This window comes from Pholcus phalangioides, unplaced genomic scaffold (assembly GCF_987345545.1).
Source record: "Pholcus phalangioides strain wild (caught in Gottingen) unplaced genomic scaffold, Ppha-v1.0 ptg000032l_1, whole genome shotgun sequence".
In the NCBI taxonomy this organism is placed as follows: Eukaryota; Metazoa; Arthropoda; class Arachnida; order Araneae; family Pholcidae; genus Pholcus; species Pholcus phalangioides.
The window spans coordinates 7,562,110-7,580,389 of NW_028301622.1; the positions used below are offsets into that span (position 1 = coordinate 7,562,110).

Consider the following 18,280-nt stretch of genomic DNA (forward strand, 5'->3'; position numbering starts at 1 on the left):
TTCTACTCCTAGTCGATTCCTCATAATGAAGCAACTGAAGGGTGTTCTCCTAGTTAACAAGTAAAAACTACTCAATAGACTACGTGATAGATATAAATATATTACATAGAAAGGCTGAGCTGTCACATTATTTCTCATAGATAAGCTCGGGAACTAACTTCCACAAAACTAAGCCGGAAACTTACTTTGAAGTAGAATACAGAAATTCATCTGAGAAAATTTGATTATATTAACTGTACGGAAAAGCAGGTTGGAATTAAAAATGTGTTAGAAACAAATTAATGAACTGAAGCCAAAAGCAAATTAAATCGATGAACTAAAACTAGAAACAAACTAAACTGATAAACTGAAATTTTATAAAAATTAAAATTAATGAATAAATTTTATAAATTAAAAACAAATTTTATATATATACACACGAATTTTTATTTTCTTTCGTTATCATTTATACCGACAAACATCTATCAATTATTATTTTAAAACTGATAAAATGATTTACTTTCATTTTATCAGTCTCGTTTGCTTTTTTCCCCGGTTTTTAAACTGTGATAATGAAACCAAAAGCAAACTAACCTGAAATGAAACTAAAACCGAATAAAACTGGCAGAACGGAAAAAGCAAACTGTAAAAATCAAACGGTAAACTCTAAACAAAATCAAACGGTAAACTCTAAACAAAATCAAACGGTAAACTCTAAACAAAATCAAACGGTAAACTCTAAACAAAATCAAACGGTAAACTCTAAACAAAATCAAACGGTAAACTCTAAACAAAATCAAACGGTAAACTCTAAACAAAATCAAACGGTAAACTCTAAACAAAATCAAACGGTAAACTCTAAACAAAATCAAACGGTAAACTCTAAACAAAATCAAACGGTAAACTCTAAAAAAAATTAAACTGATAAAATGGAAAACGAAAACTATTGGACGCACAAAAACCAAACAGAACTGAACAGACTAAAGTAAAAGAAAAAGCAAGTTGGGTAAAAGAATAGAAAAATAATTTAAGGTAATGTTGAATAAACAGAAACCAGAAAATCGAATCCACCAAAATTGAATCCAAAAGCTTTTAAAAGGACAAGGGACGTTCGAAATGAAGATTGATTATATATTTCTTTAATGTTTTCAGCTAAATTTGTTTTGAAATAGAGTGCATTTTGGTGAATCTAATCAAAATTATTTGGAAAATTTTTATGTTTAATGAATAACTTGTTGAAAAACCGCAGAACGGAAATGAGCTATATTCGCCCCCTGCGTTTCCTATTTAGATTGAATCCGTTCATATTTTTTACCGTGCTTCCAAAGACACACACACACATTTATAGGCATGCATTTTAACATGTGTCCAACGGTATGTGACAAAAAAAGTAAAGACTGAAATAAATCGTACCAAACGAAAACTTTTTTCACGTATTTAGCAATTAATTCGTATTTTTAGCAGTAAATATTGATGGATTTAAAAACGGACGCTTAGTTATCTCAAATAGGTCATAAGAAACAAGTATGTAAAATTTGGAGTAAATTGATCGAAATTTGGTTCGCAACGGAAGTTTTGAATATCAGTTCGTGACAAAAAACAAATACGGAGAAAACTAGAAATGAAGGTATTATTCCCCTAAATCACAATTTTTTAATTATAAAATCGCAGTAGGAAAATAACAAATTTTAATACGGTTTCTTGACAAATATTTTACGAAAATTTTGCTATTTTTTGTGTGATAAGAAACATTTCGTTATTTTCATGATTTGAACGTCCCATATCCCCTTAAAATGAAAATAATAATAATTTTTTTTGGCCTTGAGAGAGAGAGAGAGAGGTGACCATTATGAACGCTTTCACTTCATCAAATAAATACACTGCTGGCCACCCAAATTGCAACACCAAGCAAGGCAAGAGATATCGCAACAATATTTATTTTGTAGATAACATGTTGACCAAGCATCAAATGATTAAATTTATAGACTTCTGTGAAGTGTGGTTCCTGCCAAAATCAGTAGCCAGAGTAGCCGCCATTATTGGAGATCACCGCTGCCACACGCCTCGGCATTGATTCAAAGAGACTTTGGATGTGTTCTTGGGGTACAGCAGACCAAGCAGCTTACACGCGTTGCCAAAGTTGATCTGGTGTGGCAGCTGGGGATGTAATCTGGGTCAATCGTTGAGCAACCATGGACCACATGTTTTCTATCGGCGAAAGATCCGGAGAGCGAGCTGGCCAGGGAAGCAATCCAATCTGGCGATTGACGAAGAACCTTTGGACAATGCGTGCCACGTGTGGTCGCGCATTATCCTGTTGAAATATGGCTGTGGGCAAGCCCTGAAGGTAAGGAATGACAACTGGCTCCAACACCTCGGAGATGTAGCGCTAGCTTTTTAAAGTACCGGCAATGCGTACTAGAGGAGTGCGAGAGTGATATCCAATACCGCCCCATACCATAATACCCGGTGCAGGACCAGTGTGGCGGTGCATAACGCAGCTGTTCAGCATCCTCTCTCCACGGTGTCTCCAGACTCGAATCCGACCATCGTGGTGTTGCAGACAGAAGCGTGACTCGTCAGTAAAGACAATTTCATTCCATTGTGCCGTCCACATCCTTCTTTCATCGCACCATTGGCGGCGGAGACGTCTGTGGTTCTGCGTCAAGGGTAGACGAAGCAATGGACGTCTTGTGGACAGACCACTCTGCTGTAAACGGCGTCGAATGGTACGCGCAGACACTGGATGATGCGGTACAGACTGAATGTCCTGTGCTATGGTTCGTGATGTGGCTGAGAGATCCGTCACTGCCATACGCCTGTCATCACGTGAAGTGGTGCACTGAGGTGGATGCGATCGAACACGTCGGTCCGTCGTACCCTCCTTCATCCAACAATCACATATCCGCATTACAGTTGTTTGGTTTCGTCCAACACGACTACCGATTTCCCTGGAAGATAATCCACAATCTCGGTAGGCCACTATCCTTCCTCTGTCGAACTCGGATACTTGATCAAAAGATGATCGCTGTTTTCTACGAGGCATAATTGATCGTTTTTTTGAAAAAACCACAAGAAAAACACAATTGCCGTACTTCAAATCGTCGAAATCTCCAAGCCTTAAATAGCGCTTTGAAGTGGCGCCACAGGCGCGCGTGATGTGCGTCTGCGCTGAAATTCTAATCATTTGCATATCTCACCTCCGCTAATGCGTGCTGTAAATTTCATATTATTTGCATGCTTCCTTCAGGGTGTTGCATTTACGTTGGCCAGCAGTGTACATGTATAGAACTATGAAAGTATATCTCTCTAGCTATGACAAGTTTTCCTCTAGAAACTTCATTAATATTTAATGAGTTAATACTTCAACCAAAAATTTTTTTGAGATATTAATTTTTAATGAGAGTAATTTCTTACCAACTTTGGTCTGATAGCTCTCCCATTCATCGACAGCAACGGTTAACTGAAATTCGAAAAAAAAGAAACAAATACACAACTCAGTTTCAAAAAGTTTCGGTCTGTATATTTCATTCGAACGACCCTTTTTTTTACCATTCATTCGGTCGTCGACCTAAAAGGTGCATTTGACACAGAGACCTTCAAACGTATAGTGTTACGCCATTTCATCACGTGTACATAACAACAAAAACAAAATATTCTTATATTCAATGAATAGAAAATTCTCGAAATAATATATAAAGAAAACCTGTCAGTAAACATGAATAGAGTCAGTGAAATATTAATTCTAGAAATACATTCGTGTAATAAGTAATACACAATAACCTGAATAATAATAAATATACAATTTAAACAAAATGAATATTTCTCGAAGGGCGCTGCCAAGTGTAAGATGCAAATAGTATTTTGGGCTGGAATTGGAGAAAAATATAAATATCATCAGATGTGTGTGTGTGTGCGAGCGCCATTGTGACCGTGATGTGTGAATTCAAGGTTCAAAACCGGGGTTACACCCGGTATTTTCGAGAGCAAGTCCGTATAAGGGCGTTATTTCGAGAGCCACCAAGAGAAACAAGAGGGAAATTTCTTTTTCTACTATTTTCTTGAGTTCATGGAAATCATCATTTCCATGGAATTTGCATCATCATGGTGTACTTTGTGGTTTTGTTGTGTGGATAAGAGTTTTCTATGGAGGCGTTGAAAAGTGTAATTGCTCCGAGAATAAGAACAAGGGTGAAGAGGCGAAGATGAATGTGATCGGGGTGACTGTGTGATCGTATTTTACGGGACATTCTCGTATTCTCCCGTAATTTTAGCTGTAAATACTTTTTTACTGCTTGCCAGGGATGCACGACTTTTTAAGTCCCCGCGCCCGATACGCGATATTTTTGGCCTATCGTGGGCCAGAAACTTATAATGACCATATAACCGGATGTTTCAGTAATTTTGGCCGCCCCAAATTTTTTAATAAAATGTCCCGTTACTTTTTCTATTACCTTCCACTTCCCCCGTCACTAGAGGCGGATTTATGGTTTTGACGCCTCTGTGCTACACAAAATTTGTCGCTCTTCTCCCATTCTAGTTTAATCTTCTTGATCACTCATTCCTCAAATTTGCCATCCTAATCTATAGTACGCTTTGCCGAGCCCCCGTAAATACTCCTTCGAACATAATGCGCTCTTTTGTTCACTCACATGCTTGTACATTTGCTTGGTCACTCTTTCTTGTGTCTCTCTGTCAAGTCCTCACTCTCTTGGTCACTCTTTTGCTCACTTTCTTGGTCACTCTTTTGCTCACTCTCGTGCTTGCCCACTATTTTGTTCATTCACATGCTTGCATACTCTTTAAGTCACTCTTTTGTTCGTTCACTGTATCCTTGTTTAGGCCACCCACGTGCTTGCACACTGTTTGGTCACTCACATGCTAGCAAATTCTGTAGATCACTCTTTTGGTGGTTCACCGACCGGTTCCCCCCTACACTATAGATCAGTGGTTCTCAACCGGGGGCCATATGGCCTCAGGGGGGCCCTAGGATATTCCAGGGGGGCCACGAATGAAACTCTGGCAAAAGGGGAGCCACGGCTACTGATACGGGGGCCACGAAGAAGTTTGTGGAATTAAATTTTCTTAGTCACTCTGACTAAAAAAAATTTAATTTCAAACAAAAAAATGCATAGAATATATTTTTCGCAATTTTTCCGCTATTCAAGTAACATTAACATGAGGAAGGCAATAAAATAAGTTGTTCATGTAATCTCGGTGGGTTTACGACTTGGGGGTGACAGTAGGCCCTGACACAAATTATAGAAGAGGTTTAAAGCAAAATGGAGTAACTGTAAAGACAGAAAATTGTGTGGGTGTTTGAAGACTTTTCATTCAAAGAGGGCTGCCATAAAGAAAGCAGACAAAGATTTCTTGGCCATTCATTGGCATTCTTTTGAGTGCTGGTAGTAAATGCAATCCAAGAAGTAGATGGGTGAAAAGTGAAAGCTTTTAAAAAAACCCCATCGTTTTCATGCAATTACAGACGGATAGCCATCTAGTTTATCACAAAGCTATCTTCAACCGGCACTGAGTGGTCTGATCATTGATCATTTTTGGCGCACGACGAGGGCTAATTAGACCCCGGGACCTACAATTTATTGACGATTCCGAACGGCAGGCTTGTTTCTTATACTCATCGAGAGGTTGGTGCGCTAACCCCTCGATGGGGGACTCAGTAATTTTGTGCTGCGCTCAAGTTGTCATTTTTTGTTGTACCCCTATGGCAGGAAAGTTTTCTGACAAGGACGAACCGGGTATCGAACTCGCGACACCTCTAAACCTGAGTGGTCTGATGGGGAATATATTTATAAAAATCGAATAAAGAACGACTGCGCTGGGGTATTTTTTTAATGAATTTTTAGGGAAGGGTGTGCCACCACCCATTGCCTCCACTGAAAAGAAATAAAGTCGAATTCAGTTATAACGAACTCCAAGAGACCAAATCATACATGAGGAAAAATACCCACGAAATTGCATTTTTTAAAACTACATTGCTGTACAACTTAAGAAACTGTAATTGCATAAATTTGCTTTTGTGTCTCAATCGCAAGTGTTCTTATGCCATTCCTTTCAATTTAACAGGAAAACGTGATTTTAAACATATTTAAGACGGTCTTAACGTCCTTTGGTTTGCTGATTGGTTTCTATGTACAATCCAAGCAGATAATGTATTGGGACTTAGTAGGACTAAGATTCACACCACATCTTTAAAGTTTTTTTAATATACTATACTGTAATGCTTCCTATTAACTGCCCTACTACGTAAGCCTGCTGCTGGCCTGCAACATCGCAAATAATTTCAATGCAATTTTCCTATCCTGCAAGAACAATGTTGTGGACATTAGAAAAGAAAATTCTAAAATGGCGTATGACCACATTTAAAGCAATTGAAATCCGTTTATTTGAGAGTCAGGGCATCTGCGGATTTTTCAGAAACGTGTAATAAATTCTCACGTAAGTCTTCACTTTGAAATGTCCACAACCGACCGGCTCAATGCGTATCTTTGTATCACTCAACCTAAAATTTGTGGTTTTTAGTGTTGATAATACGCATGCAAAACCAATTCAGCGACGCATTTTTCACAATCTGCAAAAACCTCGTGGATTTGATAGTTGGAAATGATGTCTAAATGCCAAAGATTTGGAGTTCGAGTCAAAATGAAAATGCCAAATAATTGAAATTGTGCTTCGTATAAATGAAATATTTTAATATTGAAAGCTATATATAGAGATTAATCGTGACCGTAGTCAAACGTCTCATAAATGTGAAATTTTGTCATAAAACTGAGAGTGAGGCCCGAATCCCCTTGCGCACAAGTGGAATTTCATGGCATTTACGCACAACCGAGCCCCTCTTGGCCATTTTTCTTTTTTTCTCCCCACCCTTTCTTCCTTTTGTTTCCTTCCGAAATTTATAAAAGTAAAATGACATAATCATTATAAAAAGGACTGTTTTCAGATCAAATTGCAAAAGTTCAATTACTTTAGTGGAAAAATATCAGATTTTTTTTGGTGGGAATATAGTCAAACCCCATTATAATGAACTCCAAGAGACCGGAGTAATAAAGAAATTTCGTTACAAGGGAATTTCAGATTTTTATATCGTTCCTATGTAAACTTATCCGGGGCATTAGAAAAGTTTTCGTTAAAACGGCATTTTTTTTCCGTTATAACGGTATTCGTTAAAACGAGAGTCGACTGTATTTCGTCTCAAACTATTTTTTTACGTGCGTATGCAGACTGCATGGGTAACAGGGCGTATGGCACTTTACTGGCGAGTCGTTAGTCTTAAAGACATACCCAAGTAGAAAAAGTATCCAAATCACGTGTCCAACTCAGATATGTCATTCGTGTTGTAAGGGATTGTCTAGTTATAAAATAAAAAAAAAAACAACTTATTATACCATCCCCGTGTGGCAAAGAACCCAATTAAGAAGTTGTTGCTCTGTCTTTTCCGATGACAACTAAAATAATTTCACGTTTCTAAGTGCAATATTCACCGAGATAAGCGAATTCGAAAAATTGAGGAAATTCGGGAAAAAAAACAGCATTAAATGCGGGTAGAATGGTTTCCCCTCATTCAATGCTGTTTCTTTGCAACTTTCTTCGAATATCTCAGTGAATATTGCACTTAGAAACGTTGAATTTTTTTGTTGGAGACCGAGAAACAACTTTCCATTTGGGTTTTGGGGCACAGGGTGTCCACATAAAAAGTTAATATTTTTATTTTAATAACTCTGTAACCCCTGGCAACATGAATCAAATATCTGAGTACTACACGTTATTAGGGTACTTTTTCCAATTGGAAGTATGCTTCTAGGACCAATGGTTCGCCAGTAAAATGCCGTATGCCCCGTTCCCTATGCACCTTGTATATTAAATATAGTACAGACTATTATGCGAAATATTGTGTTGTGTTTAAGCCAACTCGTACGTTGCTTCGTTCGCCTGCGAGAGAGCGGCCATATTACGAACTAAAAAGCCACTTGAAGGTAACTTGTCATCCAACGAAATATCAGATTTTCACCGTATCGAAATTAAAGTCAACAAACTGATAAGAGGGGGTTTCGGATTTGCTGACTTTTGATGACAGGGATGGGGGGGGGGTTGAAGGTGGCTTACGTCATCAACCACCCCGTTTTGAAGATATGAAATATTCTAAGCTGCTGACGGATTCTTCATTCAGCTACGCTCCTTATAAACAAAGCTTATAAACTGACCTGAAAGATCAAAATTCCAGTTCAATAATTTCTTCAAGACCCAAAGAGACATCCATAATAAAGGTCCTCCACGTCCGACGACAGGCAAGATCGTAAAAAGTGAATTTTTCCACAATGCAGTTTATAGTAATGTGCTGCCATCTAATGTCAAATTTAAAAGTGACTCACGTGGTGATGATGAAGTTCAAAGTTAAAAAAAAACTATATTCTTTATTCGGCTCAGTTCCTTATAAACAAAGCTCGTGAACTGAACTGGAAATTTAAACTATAAGTTCGGTTATTTTATTTGAGCATAAGGAGACGTCCAAAACAAAGAGCCTCTTAATGAGCAGACGACAGACAAGAAGTCGGTTCCCTACGAGTTAAGCCCACAAACAGAACTGGAAGTTCGAACTGCCAGTTCAGTCATTTTTTCAGGACACAAGGAGACGCCCAAAACAAGTAACCTGGAGAGAAGCAGACGACAGAGATTATACATTACTGGAGGGAGCATCCAGCTACCGCGATTGCAGCGACATCAAATGCAAGGAAATTACGGGACTCGGTGAAAACAAACTTCCCGCCTGGCAATTTTTCCATAGAAATGTACAGTTCGGTCTCTAAATATTGGGTTTTAAAGATTTAAAAGACGGATAGAGAGAAGAACTCATCTAAAAAGAGGTGAAAAAAGATTAAATTATTTTTATTTAATACCGGAATCATTTCTTTCATAATTTCTTGAATATTCTTTCATTAATTCTGGAATTATTTCTTTCATTGATTCTGGAATTATTTCTTTCATTGATTCTGGAATTATTTCTTTCATTGATTCTGAAATTATATCTCATTAATTCATTAATTCTGGAATTATCTCTTTCATTAATTCTGGAATTATCTCTTTCATTAATTCTGGAATTATCTCTTTCATTAATTCTGGAATTATCTCTTTCATTAATTCTGGAATTATCTCTTTCATTAATTCTGGAATTATCTCTTTCATTAATTCTGGAATTATCTCTTTCATTAATTCTGGAATTATCTCTTTCATTAATTCTGGAATTATCTCTTTCATTAAATTTGAAATTATCTCTTTTTCATTAATTTCGGAATTATCTCTTTCCTTCATTCTGGAATTATCTTTCATTAATTTTATTATTATCTCTTTCCTTCATTCTGGAATTATCTTTCATTAATTTTATTATTATCTCTTTCATTAATTTTATTATTATCTCTTTCATTAATTTTATTATTATCTCTTTCATTAATTTTATTATTATCTCTTTCATTAATTTTATTATTATCTCTTTCATTAATTTTATTATTATCTCTTTCATTAATTTTATTATTATCTCTTTCATTGATTCTTTCACTAATTTTGGAATTATCACTTTTATCAATGCTGTAATTATCTCTTACATTAATTCTAGAATATTTTCTTCCATTAATGCTGAAATTATCTTTCTTTAATGCTGAAATTATAACTTTCATTAATTTTGGAATTATCTCGTCCAAGCTGAAAATATTTTTTCATTTATTGTTTTAAACTCCTAATTATGCCATAAGAAAATAACCGGGGTGGGGGGGGATCGTGTTTGTTTTCACCGTGTCACGTGATGTTCCGACAAAAGATGTTGGGGGACACAGTTCTTAGCACTGCCAAGGCGGAGACCGCTGACGTCCTACTCTCTCTCCGGAGGCTTGATTTATATACTGTTGGTGCTGCCATTTAATCTCGAAATTTCAGGCAACTCATGCGATGATGAAAGAGAGTTCTTTGTCATTTTTTGGCATGAAATTTTTTTATGAGACGAAAATTTTGGTAACAAAATTGGTATATTTGCAACAATCGATTTTATGTAGAAAAAATAATTATTTCTTTCCACAAAAACATTCGGACAAATATGGAATTTGGATGATTGAACAAATAAGTGAAAACACGGATTATGTGGTCTTCAGATAGGGTTACCAGATTCAATTTACGAATTTTTCTGGTAGAGCCTCCAAAAAATCCTTTGGCTCAGGGGCTTATGATGCTATTACGACGATCTTGCCTGTCAGCCCTACTCTTGTGGGGGTCATGGAATTCCAGTACTTGATTCCTCTATTAATTTACATTAATTACACAAAAATAGCAATTTTTCCGAATTTTTTTGCAATAGCAATAAAAAATTCGAAAAATGATCAAAGTTACGAATTGCAACGTACATTTTATAAAGAGATGATGAAGCGCTTTGAAAGTATGACAACAATTTATGTCTGTTCAATATGATTCGAGCCACGATGAAGTGTCAGCAGGTGGACCACGTGCTAATTATTATTAATAATTTATGAATTTTGGGAATTTAATTTAAATGTCATTCCCTCTCAATGGATCGTGTTTGATTACGATCCAGACTATCAACGCGTTCCTGAAATAATGAAAAAAAATGAGTGTGATAGAATTCGTTCTTTTCATGAAAACAAAATTTCAAGATTCATGTTCGTAACTCGAAAAGTTTGTAAGTCGGGGAGCAACAACATAAAAAAATTTTAGAGAGGGCCGCAATTTTTTTTGTTTTTTTGCATTGGGCCGTGAAATTCTCCTAAGCCTGAACTGGTCTCCGATTTTTGAATTTGAATATCTCAGGGAATAATGGAGTTAGAAACATGTAATTTGTTTGTTGGGCTCAGAAGAGAAAGAGCAACAACTGTCTAATTGGAAGTTAGAGGACGGGGGGAGGGGAAGGATCGTATAAAAATTTCATTTTTTATTTTGCGTACACTGTATTTTCATCCTCAAAACTCGTACAGGGTAATTTCTGGTCACATTTTTAGAATTTTTAAAATTAGAGCCATACCACTACGACGAACGATTGATGAGATAAAGACTGTAACAACACTCCAAGGAGAAACCTTTGAATCTTAGAATGGCCATAATATTACCAATAGGCAGGGCCGCAAGTAGTTGGGGGGAGCAGGCGAATCTGGTGCCCCCGGCGCATTAAAAAGGGGGCGCAAATTTAACCATTTAACCTATCCTTCAGCATTACGGGGGGGGGGTGCCTAAATGAGTGGTTGCCCCGGCTAACCAAGTATCCAGTTGTGGCCCTGTCAGTAGGTATATTATTTCTGACGATTCACCGTTATATATTTTGGGTATTTTTTATTTTTAGATACATCCTCAAGTTCGTAATTTACACATGGTAGCATTTCTTTTACTTCTATGGATCAAACTACACAGTTGATCCACTAATGACACATAAAAATCATGTCCTTATTCTGTAGAACTTGGTTTGCTGCATGGGGCCCATCTGGTCACTTCTGGCAACCAAGTGACAATTAGATCTGGTTCCGATTTTCAAGACTAAATATGCAAATAGGTAGGTAGGAATTTTTAGCTAGGTAGTAGTGCCTCTCTCAGAAAAATCGCTTTGTATGTGGGCGTGTGATAATGTTAAGAGACAGCCCTGGGCGTACTTTATGAAAATTGTGAAAAACTAATCAAAAAACTCAGCAAAATAATGTGGTCTAGTTTGTGATATTATTAGTTTCTCATCTTTTGTGCCATCCTTGTGATAATGATCTTGAACTATTACAATCAAGTGTTCTTAAAATTTCAAGCCGGGTTTTCCTAGGAATAGGTTTGTTGCGCAGCGTGAACCGAATTAGACTATTTCGCGCCGACAGAAACGTGTTACATAATCACGCCACGCGTTTGTGTTTTCCTAGCGAGACGCATCAGATCAGGGCGGCTATATAAAGTATATGGCTTTGGCATCAGCTACTCTGTCGTCTGCATGCTCCGGTTTGAAGGGAAGGGAAAGAAAACACAGAAGAGTGAAGAGAATATCGGGGCAAAACCGCGGCGCACGACGCATTTAACTCCTCCAGAAGCTGTCGGCCAATCACGCCGGACGTAAAAACATTCATGCTGCTTGTCTTACTGGTGAGTGGACGGCGTGTCGCGCTGGGTGAATCACGTTGCGCGTGGCACAGGAAACCTGCTTCTAGGAAAACCCGGCTTTAGGATCTTCTATCGGATGATCGATGTTGAAAAAAAAACCGCGCATTAAAAAAAATACCATATGATATCTTTTTGGTGGTGCCCCTTTAGTACTGATGCCCTAAGCACGTGCTTATTTAGCTTAATGGTTAATCCGGCCCTGTGACTGCGCACATGATTTCTCTGGAATGAATGTTTCAAACAAATATTTAAATATTTTTCACACGTATTTTAGTTCATTTTTTTAAGTTCATAGTATGGCTACAACATGAACCTACATCCTTGATACATGTATTATTGTTGAAAACGATGTGAAAGGTTGAACTTTCCAATTGTGATTAATTTGTGTGGCTACTCTTAACTACTTTTATCCGCATGAAGAGAATAAAACTAATAAAACTGCTTGATACCACTTTTTGCAATTTTTATCACTACAAGAGAATGCGTATTTTGGAAGCCACAGCTGACATTTTCTCAACGAAACCATAATCATTTACATAAAAATAAACTAATTTGAAATAATACAAATTTCATCCATGGTGAATTTTCCTACATGTGTAAGCGTAAGAGGGTTCTCATACTAGGGGATTTCAATTACCCAGGTATTGATTGGGTGAACCTTTCATCTAGAGATCAGATCAGATGAAAGAGACTTTCTTAAGTTGGTGCTCGAAAATGTTTTGTATCAGCATGTATTAGAAGCCACCAGGGATACTGCTATTTTGGATTTAGTTCTTACTAGTTCTGAGGATCTTGTTGAACATGTTTCGGTGGGGGAAGAGTTTTCTTCCAGTGATCATCGTATCGTCAGATTTCACTAACTTTTCCTCGGGTAAGGTTGATAACAAAAGACTGGTTCCTTGTTTTCGAAGAACCAACTTTGATGTTTTGAGAGAAAGTTTTCAAAGACTGGTTGGAATCAGTAGGGGTGGTAAGTCAATGGTAAGAATTTAGTATGAAGCTGTCCTCTGTTTTCCACGACGTCATACCCTTTGTTCGAAAAAAGCGTATTTGTACATCGCACCCTCTATGGTTCACGGATAGCGAGCGTAACCTTTATCTTGAAAAGAAAAGAGCATTCAGAGAGTATAAAAGTGGACGAGGTGACCTACCATTGCTTACTGATAAAAGAAGAGTGTTGAAGAGAGTGATAAGGGATAGTAAAAAGGAAGTTGAATCTAGGTTGGCAGATAACATTATCTTTGACTTAAAATCTTTTTTTCGATGCGTCAGTAATGGATGTAAGGGGACGGTGGGCTCCCTCTCGATAGCAGGCTCTAGGGTAGAGAGCAATGTAGGCATGTGTAGTGCTTTCAATGACTGTTTCGCGTCTGTTTTTAATGGAGATAATGATATTCGATATACGGGTGTTGCATGGGGTAATAAAACCCTCAACGATATTCAAGTAGAAGATGTGGAGGCCCTAAATCTTCTAAGAAATGTATGTGCAAGAAAAGCACCGGTATCAGATGATATCAATCCCAGGGTCCTCAGGGAATGTGCTAACGAATTGTTGGGGCCAGTCGCACAGATATATAGGAGTAGTGTTGCTGAGGGTATCGTCCCAAGGGATTGGAAACTTGCTAATGTTGTTCCGATGTTTAAGAAGGGTGGTAGAGAAGCGGTGTCCAATTATCGTCCAGTGAGTTTGACGAGCTCCATCTCGAAAATTTTGGAAATTATCATCAAAAGGCAGTTTGTGAAGTGGATAGGCGAGAATAATGTATTGTCGGATAATCAGCATGGGTTCAGGAAGGAGAAGTCATGTGCAATTAGCCTCCTTTGTTTCTATGATCACGTGACTAAGGCTTTGGGTAAGAGCAAAAATGTAGATGTTGTTTACCTTGATTTCCAGAAGGAATTCTCATTGACGAGCGGCTTAGGTTTTCTGAACATTGTTCAGCGGTGGTGAAAAAATCGAATAGAATGCTCGGTTTCATTTTCAAAAAGATCTCTTCGCGTTCTCCTAGTCATTCTTCCGCTTTTTCGAGGCTTAGTTCGTCATGGACTGGAGTATGCTGTAAGGTTTTGGGGACCATACCTACAGAGGGACATACACTTGGTTGAAGGGATACAGAGAAGAGCTACGCGTGTCCTTATTGGCACACGGGGCTTGAGTTATGAACAGAGACTTCATTTTTTGAATATGTTTACATTGGATGAACACAGGTGTCGAGGAGATATGATCTATGTATTCAAAATTTTCAATGGGATGGATAGGATGGACCATGAACTTTTAGTACACCGCCAATCGACTGCTTTTACAAGGGGACACCAGTATCGATTGGTGAGGGACAATGCAAGGTTATGGTGTCGCAGGGAATTTTTCTCTAATAGGGTTGTTAATAAATGGAATAGCTTACCCCCGGAGGTAGTAAATTGTAAAACAATTGACACGTTTAAAAAGAAATACGACAAACATGTTGGGGTAAATCGAGAAGCTATCCATTCCTAGATTAAGACAACCATAATATTCTTTATGGGCATTGTATAATATTCTATCATGCATATATATATTGTTTATAATTTTCGTTAATTGCATTTTTAATTGGGTTGCTGTATTTTTGAAATATATGACATCCATATTTTTATGGGCATCTTTTTCTCAGCCACCTCGTTGGGCATTTTGCCTGTTGTGGCGTTGTATTTGTATTTACAGTAACTTGATGACATTGTGTCGTCTTCAAGCGCAGAATTTACATTGATTGAAAATAATTTATTCTAATTTTTTTACTGTATTCTATTACGTTTATTTTGCTCTTTCGTTATTTTCATAAATTAAAAATTAATCAAATTAAATTCAAACATATTTATATATTTTAGACAATTTTTAAATAACTATCTTCTAATGGAAAAACGGGGGGGGGTAGAAAATTATTCATGTTCGCAAGAGGGGGGCCATAGAAATAAGAAATGGTTGAAAGGGGGCCATGGACAAAAAAGGTTGAGAACCACTGCTATAGATCACTGTTTTGGTCACTCACATGCTCGCAAACTTGGCAGGTTTTTCACATGCTTGCAAACTTTTCAGATCACTCACATGCTTGCAAAATTTTCAGGTCATACTCTTGAAAATTTTGCAAGTCACCCACTGAGCTGTCCCTTGGTCTCTAGGTAGAGTTGAATTAATCATTTTATTGCTTATTAGGCTGTGCATATTGTCTACCCTTCTCCAATTGTACAAACTTTCTCGACCACTCATTCAACAAATTTACCACCCTCCGAACTTGCCGTTCTTGGCAATAGCTCGCTAAGTCCCTCCCCTGTAAATACACTCCATCCCATCACAACTTTTTTCAGTCGCGCCCAATACGCGATATTCCTGCCTATCGCGGGCCAGAAACTTGTAATGACCATATGACTGGTATTTTACGGGATATTCCAGTAATTTTGGTCGTCCCAATTTTTTTTATAAAATGTCCCGTTCTTTCCAGCCCTATTTTCTTTTTTCGCTCCCATCTTCAGCAAGGCGTAGTCGAGTTTTTGAAATCCAGAATTAAGATTATTTTCATGACTTATTAAAATTATATTATGATAATTATGAAGCGTCAGGTGGCTTGTACTTAAGTTTGAAAAACTTTTTTTGGCTGTGCTTGGCATCTTTTTTTTGCCTTTTCCGATTTTCGTAGCTTAAATTGACAACTTTACTTGCCTTTAACAAATTTTCATCTCTAATAGCATTTTTTAAATTCTATTAGCTGAATTGGCACCGTTAATTGCATTTCTTCAATTCTTTTAGATTAAACTGGTAAATATAATTGTCTTTGGCATTTAAATTTTTTTGTAACTAGCAACTTTATTTGCCTTTGAAAATTTTTTTGGCAGTAAATTACAACTTGACTTGCATTTGAGAAACTTTTCGGCTGCAATTGGCAACTCCACTTGCCTTTGGCAATATTTTCATCTTTTTTGTCACTTTGCTTCCATTTTCAGAAAAATTCTTAAAAAAATGCCCCGTTTAGTTTTTCCAAACGGACCTTGCTTTAATTCATCGATGCCCAACCCATGGCCCGCGGATCAAATGTGGCCCTTCCCTCGAAGTAATCTGATGTGGCCAATGACCTCAAACCTAATTTTTAAAAATTGAATTAATGAATTTTTAGAATACAGCCGTAATTACCCAAATAGAATTTGTAAGTTGTGAAAATAGTCTTTATCCATGGCTTCAGTTAGGGGGAAAAATTCCAATTTGAAATTACCGGAAAAAAACGGGCATGTCCCGTCCCAGTTGGCATTGAATGAAGAATTCGCATTTGCATAAGTTAGGAATATTTATGTTAGCGCCATCTTTCGTGGACTTTTGAAACGAATTAAAAAAATTTAGATCTTTCTCTGATCCCAATTATGCAAACCCTAATTTTCCACCACGAAAATTTCTACTTAATTTTTTTTAGCTTTATCGAACTTTTGACGCATCCGCCATCTTAAGAGCATCATGGGCCCCTGGGCCAAGGGTTTTTTGATGATCTTCCTCGCTATAATTCTCCAAACTTTCAATCTTTTCTCATTTTGCGACCCCCCCCCCTTCTCTTGAGGCCCGGGTGGGCCCTTGCGTTAAGGCGGCACTTCTCGTGACCCTTCCAGTTAATCACAGAGGGGCGGCGTCTCACACTCTGGGAACCATTTCCGAATGCTCTATATCGGGCTGGCCAACAGCTGGCCCTCGAGGTGATTTTGTGCGGAAAACAAAAACTGCGGAGGCGACCGCCGAATAGGGGTTTGTATGAATGGAAAAGCACATTTCGGGGCGGGGGTGAAAATAACGGTTTTCAATGTCACAAAAGAATCTTATGCCCAATTTACTTCCAATGCCCATAAAACAGATACATATACAGTGAAACCTCGCTACAACGATACTCGATATAACGATAAATCCCTCTACAACGGTATTTTTTCAAATATTGTTTGGTACTTCTCTCTTGTATTGTTTAAACTTCTCTCGATACAACGATATCCTCTACTTCCCTTACCCCTCTATAACAATATTTTTAGGAGGTTTTTGAAACCGCTACAACTTATTATTTTTCGCTCGAAGTATCCTTTAGTATATTTTTTTCAAACTCATGCCACATGTTTCAGCTCTTCCAAAGACGTCTAATGATATCGGTGTTGGGCATCACCTAATCACCGAAAGTGCTCGGTATCGCTGCTTTTTTGTGCGGTACACCGAAGTGTACCGCGATAAACCCCTTTACAGCAGCACACAATACACTTCTAATCGGATTTCTTTTATCAGCTGATCAGTTAAAATATTTTGCAGCAAATAAATACTCAAAAGAGCATTTTTTGGCGATAACTATTTATATTTAGAAAAGCTGCCAACAGCATTTGATGGCACGTGATTATGACTGTCGATTCTGCTGAATCTCTGAAGAAAGTATCCTCGAAGCCGAAACTTCCACATCCTTTACCTATTCAGTAAAGATCATAGACTATGTTTGTCTGGTTTACCCTGTCACTCCGGGAGCAAATTTTTAAACTGTCTCACCAGCTAGCATTAGCTTTTGAAATCCTATTTTCAAATTTTTCTAGTGTATGATAGTGTCATACATGAACAGAAAATGCGATTGATCCGAAAAGGTATTTATGCTGATGTATAAAGATCATAAGACAAAAAGAATTACCAGCTCTGAATGCACTAGAAAGAAAAATAAAGCACAAAGAAAAACCTTATTTGTTTAAACTCTTATCTACAAGGAAGTGGCCGAGGACAGGTTGGTCACTCAGCGGATACAGATGTAGCCGCGGAATGGGGAGAGGGTGATTTTTGTACGTCTATGTCCGTTCCGAGGAAAACTGGCAGCGAACGGGGGTGGCCGCCTAGGGGGAGTTTCACTGTATTTCTGATTTGACAAAAACTATTTGAATTTTTAACACACAAACACAAAACCTCTTTAACACACACACAGGTCACGTGATAGATTTTAAAAGTAGCAGTAGCTGATTTTTGGCGCAATCATTTCGGAAGTCAATGATGGTAATCTCCACAATGAGAAAAATTTCCCTCAAAAAATTTTTCCTCTTAAACTTATTACAACAATCTAAAACTAATGTGCTGTCGATTGGTAAAGATATTCAGTCTGGTATTTATATAGCGCGGGGGGGGGGGGGAACTAGA

At 37.6% G+C, this 18,280-nt stretch overlaps 1 protein-coding gene across 2 annotated transcripts in view; it reads right to left on the minus strand.

Moving 5' to 3' along the window:
• The window catches only part of LOC149066853 (uncharacterized), a 428,124-nt gene that overhangs the window by 231,371 nt on the left and 178,473 nt on the right, over positions 1-18,280 (minus strand). For both annotated transcript variants that reach the window (XM_089253243.1, XM_089253244.1), the window contains exon 5: positions 3,397-3,442. In XM_089253243.1, coding sequence (XP_089109369.1) covers positions 3,397-3,442 — 46 coding nt within the window. The remainder of the gene's footprint in view (positions 1-3,396; positions 3,443-18,280) is intronic.